Source organism: Asparagus officinalis, chromosome 10, assembly GCF_001876935.1.
Source record: "Asparagus officinalis chromosome 10, Aspof.V1, whole genome shotgun sequence".
NCBI classification, from domain to species: domain Eukaryota; kingdom Viridiplantae; phylum Streptophyta; class Magnoliopsida; order Asparagales; family Asparagaceae; genus Asparagus; species Asparagus officinalis.
In genome coordinates, this window is record NC_033803.1 from 63,179,198 (window position 1) to 63,190,087 (window position 10,890).

A 10,890-nucleotide genomic window follows, 5' to 3' on the forward strand; every position below is an offset into this window, starting at 1 on the left:
GGTGGCTAGGATAATGGAGAGAGGTGGCTTTTTAGGGTTAGGGTTAGACTTAGGAATTTGAATTAGTATTAGGGTTAGGGTTAAGGATAGACTCTGATACCATGTTAAGATTTGGAGAGAAAATAGTTTCTTGGGAGTACTTCCCCTCACTATATACTTTATTATTTATAGAGATGAATTAGTTACAAATTAGTCTCACGGGCAATGTGGGACTAAACTAATACTAAAACTAATACTCATACTCTCTTCTAACACATAAACTTTGTTCAAATTTTATAGTCCATACGTATTATCATCCAATTAGTTCCAATGAAGTATTGATGAGAACAAGATTGAAATTATTGAATCATTTGATTGAAATTATTGAATCATTTGATTTTACATTCATAAGCTACGGTAAACAATCTCTTGATAACCTTACATGATGACCTCGAAGCATCATAGGGTGAAGTTGTTAATAAACTTTTTAAATGTATGTTTATTGAGCTGACTATGCTAACCATATTTAATGGCCTAAAATTTGTCATATTGGTTTCTGATAACATTTTTATTTAGCACTACTCTGAAGTCTGAACCCAGATGTCTGAATTATATGGAAGCTGTAAACAATGATACCTACTGTAGAACAAGCAGTAGAACCAAGGAATTGAATGTATGCACCAATTATATGAATTTAATCAAAGCGTGAGACTGTGTGAGGTTTCCACGTACAAATAAGTAATTAACTCCACGAAATCTGTTGCTTTAACCCAAACATATAGAAGAGAGCAGAAAGAAGAAAAAGTAAAAAAAGATGATGAGAAAGAAAATGAAGTTGGTGAATAAAGTATGAAAAGAAAAAAGAAGAATTCCCTTCGCTCCGCCTTACAGCCTTGCTTCCCATTGTCATTGCCATTGTAGCACGTGTGTGGCCCAGCCCATATCGCTCCGCCTTACAGCCTTGCTTCCCATTGTCATTGCCATTGTAGCACGTGTGTGGCCCAGCCCATAAGAGCCATGCGGACTTGACGTCATCCCCACCTTCCTCCAGTATCTCACTGGCAGTCCCTCATGAGTGCGGCACACACCTTTTTCTTTGTTTCGGAGCGGGGCGCGTACTATTACCACTACGTACCACACCACCGGGCGGCTCGACATGAGTAGACTGCTTTCACACTCGAACTCTCCTACTGTGTGCTGTGTGTGCTTTCAAGCAATAAGACTGCTTGCTAAACGAACCACTGCTGACGAAGTCCTGCACTAGCACTTAAATCAAACCTTCTTTTAGAAATGGGATAAGCTGTAGACATCTGCTTAGGTTATTAAGGCACTGCAGTCTTCTTCTTTCGAACTCGATGCTCTTGTTCTTTCCAGCTTTACGGCTGTTCTTAGATCTAACTATATCTTTAATGACTTACTGTCCTTACTTACTTTAATGACTTGATTACTGACTCTTTTATGAATGACCTTACTATATAGACGAGCAAGAGGACAAATGTTGATTACTTAAGAACGGATTTCTTGATGACCTACTTTCATTGATGACTTACACTTGACTCTCCGTATTGACGTGAATCACTAAACCTCACCGAACTCTTGACAAGATATTACTTTAGAGATTCTTTGACCACAAAATGGAACTAGTTTCAAGAAACTTAAAATGCTAAATAACTTTACTTTCACTTCATTTTAAAGCTACTACTTTTAAGCTGATCCTAACTTAGTACAAGCTCTAAAATGTTCATTTACAGAGCGAACAATCACAAGAATCCAATTTGACATAACTTCTGCATCAAATATGTTTGCTGCAGAAAGAAGAAGTCGGCTTTGAACATCAAGAAGCTTTCATGCCTCAGGTGCCATCTCCAGAGGAGGTAAGTATGTCCTTAATTTATTTATAGAATTTTAAAGCTATTATTGTTTAACACATTTAATTTCTGTGTAGCTACCATCAATGGAAGAGCTACGAGAGAGACGCCTCATGGATCCTCGCTTTCCAATGTAACTTTCATTAGAATTTGGAAAGCTATTGTTATAGTGTGTTTGCTTTTGTTGTTTTCTCCTCTGCATGTAATGAATTTGCTGCTGCCTGTTTTGGACAAATATTAAAAGGGTTTTTTGTCTTTATACCCCACAAACTATCATATATGAAGATTTACTGCCAAATCTGTATATTTGCTATTTACCGCTGCGCTCTCCCACTTTGGATTTTCATACTACTCTCATTTAACACCGTTAAAATTCATAGGGGTAACTTGCATATTTGGGCAGTAAATCAGCAAATAGGTGGATTTAGGGGTATATAAGAAAAAAACATAATTTTTAGGGAGAGGGGGTAGATATGTCATTTTATCTCTTCAGTTTGAAATTTTATGGTATTCAATGAGGCGTATCTTAACTCATGTCAAAGAATGTAGGAGTATATTAGCAAATACTCAAATTTGGGGCAAATAAGATAGGTTTTGGGTTATATAGGTAAAAACCCAATCTTAAAAAGTATATGTTTAATTGCCATCAACTAGTCAGTTAAGCCACACACATCGAATGACTTTACAAACACTTCCATCTATTTGCAATGGTTTCTTCTTGGTATGATCCATGATGATTTGGTACTAGTTTACAGATAATCCTTAACCTGATAGCAATTTCATATTGGTGTAAATTTGGCAAGAAATCTTTGTCTACGAGGGGAAGAAAGCCTCGAGTATTAATTGACATGTAAGAAGCTCTAGCCCTTTACTATGCCATGTAGGTGTAAATGTAAGGCCTATGGAAAACAACCATCTAAAGGATTTCGTAGCAATTTTAATTAATTACAATCAGTGAGTTCACATTAGTTTCACTTATCTCTGGAAACTTTGTTTTCCTTCTGTCTATTTAGTGTTGGTGATATCCCAATTATCTTTACTCTCTTGCACCAAATACATTGACATTTTGACTAGTTTTCATTATCTTTTATTTTTTTTGCATTTTCAAATTATGTTGCCTTTTCTTGGGTGCTAAAACTGTTTTCTTAAGAAGTACTGCGGCTGTTTCTTATAGGAACATACTGAGCTATATCTTTTTCTATGCATCACACTTGTCTTTAGTTTCTATTCCCCATTAGGAGAGGTAAAATTTGCTGTGTTGTACACTGTATTGAATAATATTTTTTCATGACCGGTCAAGAATTCTAGCTCAGGGTTGTATTCTGCCAGTTTGCTAATCTACCCCTTAAGATGCATACTTTCATGCTTGATGATCATGTTATAAATAAGTCTTGAATTGAACTTTCCTACTGGGCTGTCCTTTTTTTCATTTTACTTGGGGTTTTTACACTTATTTATTATTTAGATCCTATCGAAATATGGTTGCTAGAAAAGTATTTGTTCCCTGGCCCATAGAGGTGCGATTTTGCGAACTCCATCCTTCAAGTCCTCCTCCACCACGGTTAGATAAAAACTGGCCTTTTGTTTTTGCTTTTAAATTTCTTAATTATCATTTATTATTCATCTTATCGTTTGGTAGAATTGTCCTTGCATTTCAGTATGAATTATTGGTTTAAAGCAAGAGGAAAGCTTTCCGATGACCCAGCTTTGCATAGGTAAGCAATCTTACTCATGATGCAATTGCAATTTGGATTTTCATTTTCAATCTGTACATCACGTTGATCATGCTTGATTCATGTGTTATTACTTACAGTGTATAACCCTGAACTTTGTTTCTCTGAATATTCTTCTTTTAGGCATTTCACTCTGTACATCATGTTGATTCTGCTTGAATTTTATGTCGTTTTAGGCCTTGAATTCATGCCGCCTAGGCACTTCAATCGCCCGTGGTTTCTTTTAGAACTGCGGTTGTTTCTTTCAAACTTGTATCTTTTTTTGACATATAGGATGTTTCTCCTTGTCCATGTTAGTCTTGTTTAGTTATGTTATGCTAAGTAAGCAAGTGTAATAGGTAATAATGCAAACTAAAGACCCTTGTGGGGGCGTCGTGTTAAAAATAACTAATAAAAGTAAACTAAAACCTGAGTGATTAGAATTCTGAAATTTTTACACCAAGCAAAATAAGTAAGAGAAGGAATTCTATACCGTATTCCAAATCAATCATCCTCTGTCAGATCAACTGATTTATTCATTTCTTTAATATGAACTCTGGGTTTGCGGTCTCTCGATGGCTGCGTAGGTTGCAATACCATCCTGATAGTACTAGCATCATTACACCGCTTCCATCTCTGATATCACTGGAGCGAAGTGCGATCTTCAAGCAGAAGGTAGTGTGGTGTAAACTGCCAATATGATCATAGCATAACCAGCTTGTCTAGGTTGAAATGAGATTCTAAAGTTCTGTAGATGTAGTATGTTATAGACAGAAGAAAATGATTGCTGAAGATATCCAACAAGACAAGCAACCTATAAATACACAGGAAAAGTAATTACTGAAACATGTGGGCATACTCTTTTACTTCTGAGAGTAGATGTAATGGGTTCCACCCTTGAGTAATTCTGTTGCTCGTAGATAAGGTGAAGTGGTCTTTAACATTCTTAGTTTTGATTATCTCAGAGCTTTCCAACTTTATTGTCCTTTAAGTGATGTGTACACTGCATCTTGTATTGCAGATGTGTCGTAGCATATGCTTCAGATCTCATATTTGCTGGTGTTAGTGTAGATCCTCACCGAAAGAAGGGTCAGAAGACATCAACACTCAGTTTGGATCACGCGTATGTATCAATGAACTTTAATCTCCCTACCGTAGAATGAGCTCCATTTTTTACGCTCTTGAAAATTAGTGCTATGATTCTAAACTTGATTATGTTCTTCAGATGTCCAACTAGGGCAAAAGATCTTTTTATCTTATAAAACCTCTTTGTGGATTTAGTTTCATTCATGTAACTTGTCCGAGTTACTTTTGAGCAAAAGATCCATGTGCCTTGTGCATGATTTTGGTAAGGAGGAGCTGAAACTAATCCTTTTTTCCAAATTCGTGTGAGGTCATCGTTTATCGGCAGCCAAATGCTTGGCTATATTCACCTTTTACCTTGTTCCTTTCTTCCTTGAGAATTATCATCCTCAAACTTGACACAACTACACAAGTAACTTATGATCTATCATAGATAATTTTTGTAATGCAGTACATTCAATATTTACCTCATAAAGGAACCATCAACAGGATCTGAGTGACTTTTAACATCCATTTTTGTTCTCCTTTCCTTAGGATGTGGTTCCATAGGCCTCCCAGAGCTGACGACTGGCTGCTATATGTGGTAAGCATATTAGACATATTGCATATTTACTCAATACAATTGTACATGGTCTATGTTATTCATGTTGAAATTTCATGTTTTGTAGATAGAGAGCCCTATTGCCCATGGAGGTCGAGGGTTTAGTACTGGCCGGATGTTTAACAGGAAAGGAGAGGTAATTCTATTTCCATGTCACAAACTGCCTAGTTCATGCTAAGAGCCTTAGGTCATGTTTCTGTCATTGTACAGCTTGTGGTATCGTTGACTCAAGAGTCTCTTACGAGGAAGTTGAAGCCAAGAAAAGAAGTTCCTAAGTCAAAGCTCTAAAGCTCATCTGCAGGTTCTTTGTTTCTGGTAAATTTCACAAAACCCCCTGAATTTTGGTTTGTTTAGCACAACCCCCACCCGAAAAAAATTCAAATTAAACAAAACTCTATGAAGTATTTGAAATTATCATAAATGGTGTTAATATGAAAGATAAAATTCTTAAATACCATTGTTCTATCTGTATACCAAAACTTGTAAAACTCTCTTACTGTAAACATTTGAAAGTGCATAAGAGGAAAATTCCAAAAACATGTCATGCACAATTCAAACGAATAGCATCATTTGTGCTGCTCAAGTGAGAAAAATTCTAGGGAAAATCGTGCCGAGACCCCAAAAGCAATATCTTCATGTGTTGCAGCCCCTTTATTTTTTTCTCATGTGGTTCAGCCCCAAGAAGTATGATATCTTATGTTGCAGCTCTCTTTTAGCAATTATTACCCGCCAACTCAGCATAGAAAGATGATAAAAATTATAAAACCCCAAAATACCATTATCTACTCTATTCTTTCATGTTATGTCTAATTAGAGATCGTGTTAGGCCTAATTTTATGTTGGGTCTATTTAGAGTTCATGTTAGGTCTATTTAGAGTTCATGTTAGGTCTAATTTCAGTTTAATTTAATTCATATTAAGTCTAATTAAATGTTAAGTCCAATTTAAGTTTAATTTCATATTAAGTCTAATTTAATTCTTTTTAAGTCTAATTTAAATCATGTTATGTCTAATTTAACTTGTTTTAAGTCTAATTTGATTGAACTTAACATGAAATTAGACTTAAAAAATTGAATTAGACTTAACATGATTTAAATTAGATTTAAAAGGAATTTAACATGATTGAAATTAGACTTAAAATTTCGTGTTAGGTCTAATAAAAGTTCGTGTTAAGTCTAATTTCATGTTAGGTCTAATAAAAATTCGTGTTAAGTCTAATTTCATGATAGGTCTAATAAAAGTTCGTGTTAAGTCTAATTTTATGTTAAGTCTAATAAAATTTCATGTTAGGTCTAATAAAAGCTTGTGTTAGGTCTAATTGAAGTTCGTGTTAGGTCTATTTTGTGTTCGTGTTAGTTCTAACTCAGTTCGTGTTAGTTCTAATTCACTCATGTTAGTTCTATTTCGTGTTCGTGTTAGTTCTAACTCAGTTCGTGCTAGTTTAATTTATGAATTAGAATTAACACGAACTGAGTTTGAACTAACACGAATACGAAATAGAACTAACATAAACACCAATTAGATCTAACATGAGTTAGACCTAACACAAACATAAAATAGAACTAACATGAACTCTAATTAGACCTAACACAAACTTTTATTAGACCTAACATGAAATCATGTTATGTCTAATTTAACTTGTTTTAAGTCTAATTTAATTGAACTTAACATGAAATTAGACTTAAAAAATTTGAATTAGATTTAACATGATTTACATTAAACTTAAAAGGAATTTAACATGGTTGAAATTAGACTTAAAATTTTGTATTAGGTCTAATAAAAGTTAGTGTTAAATCTAATTTCATGTTAGGTCTAATAAAAATTCGTGTTAAGTCTAAACTTTTATTAGACCTAACACAAACTTTTATTAGACCTAACATGAAATCATGTTATGTCTAATTTAACTTGTTTTAAGTCTAATTTAATTGGACTTAACATGAAATTAGACTTCAAAATTTTGAATTAGACTTATTAACATGATTTAAATTAGACTTAAAAGGAAATTAACATGGTTAAAATTAGACTTAAAATTTTGTGTAGGTCTAATAAAAGTTCGTGTTAAATCTAATTTCATGTTAGGTCTAATAAAAATTCGTGTTAAGTCTAAATTCATGTTAGGTCTAATAAAAGTTCGTGTTAGGTCTAATTGGAGTTCATGTTAATTTTATTTTGTATTCGTATTAGTTCTAACTCATGTTAGTTCTATTTCGTGTTCGTGTTAGTTCTAACTCAGTTCGTGTTAGTTCTAATTCAACACGGAATTGAGTTCTAGTTAGTTCTAACTCAATTCGTGTTAGTTCTAATTCAACACGGAATTGTGTTATAACTAACATGAACTGAGTTAGAACTAACACGAACACGAGATAGAACTAACATGAACACCAATTAGACCTAACATGAGTTAGAACTAACACGAACACGAAATAGAACTAACACGAACTCCAATTAGATCTAACACGAACTTTTATTAGACCTAACATGAAATTAGACTTAACACGAATGTTTATTAGGCCCATGAAGTTAGATTTAACACGAACTTTTATTAGACCTAACACGAAATTTTAAGTCTAATTTCAATCATGTTAAATTCCTTTTAAGTCTAATTTAAATCATGTTAAGTCTAATTCAATTTTTTAAGTCTAATTTCATGACAAGTCCAATTAAATTAGACTTAAAACAAGTTGAATTATACATAACATGATTTAAACTAGACATAAAAGAAATTAAATTAGACGTAATATGAAATTAGACTTAAATTGGACTTAACATTTAATTGGACTTAATATGAATTAAATTGAGCTGAAATTAGACCCAACATGAACTCTAAATAGATCTAACATAAAATTAGGCCTAACGCGAACTCTAAGTAGACATAACATGAAAGAATAGAGTAGATAAGAGCATTTTAAGGTTTTGTACTTTTTATGCTGAGTTAGTGGGTAATAATTGCTAAAAGAGCGCTGCAGCAGCACAAGATGTCACACTTGTTGGGACTGAACCATATGGGGGGAAAGTAAAAGGGCTGCAGCACATGAAGATATTGTTTTTGGGGCATTGACACAATTTTCCCAAAATTCTAAGGGACTTACTCTAATTTACAAAGTTTTGGGAGGTTTGTGCAAAACAACCAAAGTTCAGGGGGGTTTTGTGACATTTTCCTTCTTTGTTTCTGTCTGCAAATCCTTCCTAGTAGCCAATGCTGGTTCTAGTTTGTCCTCTTTATTCAGGAATTTTGATGTGTGTGCAGGATGATCCTCCCGTACTCAGTTGCATGCCCATTTTCCAGACATGTAAGCCTCAAGAAGTACAGGTTCTATATGTTTAAATGGAGAAATGCAAGCTGTACGATATTTACTTTTAAGGGGGGAAAGGAAGGGGAATTCTATTTATGGGTAAATCAGGCCTTTTGATATTATTATGTGTAAATATTCATTAATTGATTGAATAAATTATAGGGGAACAGTGGTCATTAATTGTTGAATTACGGCTGTTGGTGTTGGCAGTAATTAGTATCCTCCCCAAAAAAAACTATCCTTTGTAATCTATATATTTAATATCATATCATGAAATTTGTGGTGCTGGGCATTTATCAGTTGCTCCACTTGGTAAAGTTGACATTTTTCTTTCGCCTCTTGTGGCATAAACCCAGAATATTACATTAAGCTAATAACGTCAATGTACTCCATGGGACCTTGGACTTATGTTAGCTGGCATACGCCTTTTTACCTGTGTTCTTCCTTCGTGCGTTTCTTAGGAGATATTATGATATATTGTGCTATCATGAATCGATACAGAGAACCATTCAGCAAATTCTTGAGGTCTGTTATAGATTGAGGGCTATTAGAGTAGACAGAAGGGATGTGCAAATAATCGAAATGTGATTTCACCAGGATCATCTCTTCCTTCATGTATTTGCGATGAAATGGGCAGTTGGGTCTGTTCATTACTCACCAGGATCATCTCTTTGGTTTTAGAAGTAGCGAACAATGATTACTAATATCCACGGGATTCTGAAGTTAGGGTCATCGATCATAGTCATTTATTATTTAGTAAATGATTATGATTTCTTTGCACGTAAAATATCAGAATAAGTGCAACTCACGATGGTATGATAAATTAATGTTAGTATTTTCCACATAATGAAGAAAGATCAAGAGAAACTGAGTAGCCATCAAATATATTAGTAGGCATTACATCTGAAAAAATTTGTAGACAACTCATTTCACGCATTGTTACCCGTGCATAAACTTTTATTCTTATATCAAGGTAATGCACGAATGATTTCCATCATGAAATATTGTACGCACATTCTTGCCTGTTGAACGAATAGATGCTTCCATTGTTAACTAGAGCTCATACTATAAAGGATACCATACTTTTAGCATTTTAGAAAAAAAAAAAAAAAAAAAAAAAGGAAACGAAAAGAATAAAATTGATTTAGAAACTCTCTATTGTATTTAGTCCTCATTATTAATGCATTATGTTATATGGTTGCTTTGAATGAGAAGTGACGGTAGATGCAATCAAGAAAATATGTTGTTAGTTATATTAGTAATGATTGCCAGCGATCTAGATAATCATTCAAAAGCTGTGATTAAGAAAATAGTCTCTCTACTGTTAAACTTACTCGAAAGTTTTATAGGCTGAGAGAAAAGATATCTCATTAATTTTTTTAAAAACATCTCGCCACTTATAATTGCTAAGGCATTATCTAGGTTTATAAAAGAAAAAGTAATAAAATTATTAAAAAGTGTGTGTGTGTATATATATATATATATATATATATATATATACTATATAACTAATATATTTTTAAAAGTGGTTCCTAGTAAAAAAACATTATTTCTAATTTACACCCACATTTTTTTTAGTTTTGTAAAAAGCACATGCATGCGTCGTCTAATTGGTTTTCATCTATAGTCGCTGTCACATGTATGACTAAAATATTACAATCAATAGGAAAAAAAAAGTTGTTGAAATACTTTGATTTCTAGGGTTTTAGACGAGCTCTGGTACCATGAGAAGTATTTGAGAAAAGAGAAAACTAGCTTAGTTACATCTATCTTTAAAAAACATGTTTGACCATCGATGTTAATGATCAATACCATTCATTATGATCTACATGTCACCAAGTGAGCGTGGATAAAAAATCATATAGTTTGGAAAGTTCTATCCTATAATTCAAGCAACTCAAAATAATGGGCAATTTAGACCGTAACAGACTATTCATTTCTAGGTCATTAGAGTTATAAACTAGAAAAATCTTATCTATGTGATTTTTGGTCTTCGTAAAGTTTTGAACACATAGATCACAATAAACGATGTTGATTGTTAATATTTATACTTAAACTGCATACTTTTACAAGTGGGAGTAACTAACTAAGTTACACACATCCTAGGTGTATTATAACCCTACCCATATATATATATATATGAGAAATATGGGTATGCTTGGTACCAAGCACAAAAAGTTGTGCTTGGTAATGAGGTGTCAAATCCTCCTCCACTCATTCAAATATGAGAACAAATTCACATGGGTAGTGAGTGGATGAGGATGTGACACATCACTACTAAGCACAAAATTTGTGCTTGGTACCAAGCATACCCATATTTCTCTCTCTCTCTCTCTCTCTCTCTAGTATGCTTGG

General features: G+C 33.6%; 1 protein-coding gene across 2 annotated transcripts in view; it reads left to right on the forward strand.

Moving 5' to 3' along the window:
- Positions 1 to 8,852, forward strand: part of LOC109825086 (acyl-CoA thioesterase 2-like) — a 23,902-nt gene extending 15,050 nt beyond the window's left edge. The window contains exons 10-18 of one of the 2 annotated variants that reach the window (XM_020391806.1): positions 1,791 to 1,853; positions 1,925 to 1,980; positions 3,313 to 3,408; positions 3,506 to 3,562; positions 4,581 to 4,682; positions 5,177 to 5,225; positions 5,311 to 5,379; positions 5,454 to 5,558; positions 8,490 to 8,852. In XM_020391806.1, the coding sequence (XP_020247395.1) occupies positions 1,791 to 1,853; positions 1,925 to 1,980; positions 3,313 to 3,408; positions 3,506 to 3,562; positions 4,581 to 4,682; positions 5,177 to 5,225; positions 5,311 to 5,379; positions 5,454 to 5,531 (570 nt within the window). In that variant the 3' untranslated portion in view covers positions 5,532 to 5,558; positions 8,490 to 8,852. The remainder of the gene's footprint in view (positions 1 to 1,790; positions 1,854 to 1,924; positions 1,981 to 3,312; positions 3,409 to 3,505; positions 3,563 to 4,580; positions 4,683 to 5,176; positions 5,226 to 5,310; positions 5,380 to 5,453; positions 5,559 to 8,489) is intronic. The other variant, XM_020391807.1, reaches the window with a different exon arrangement.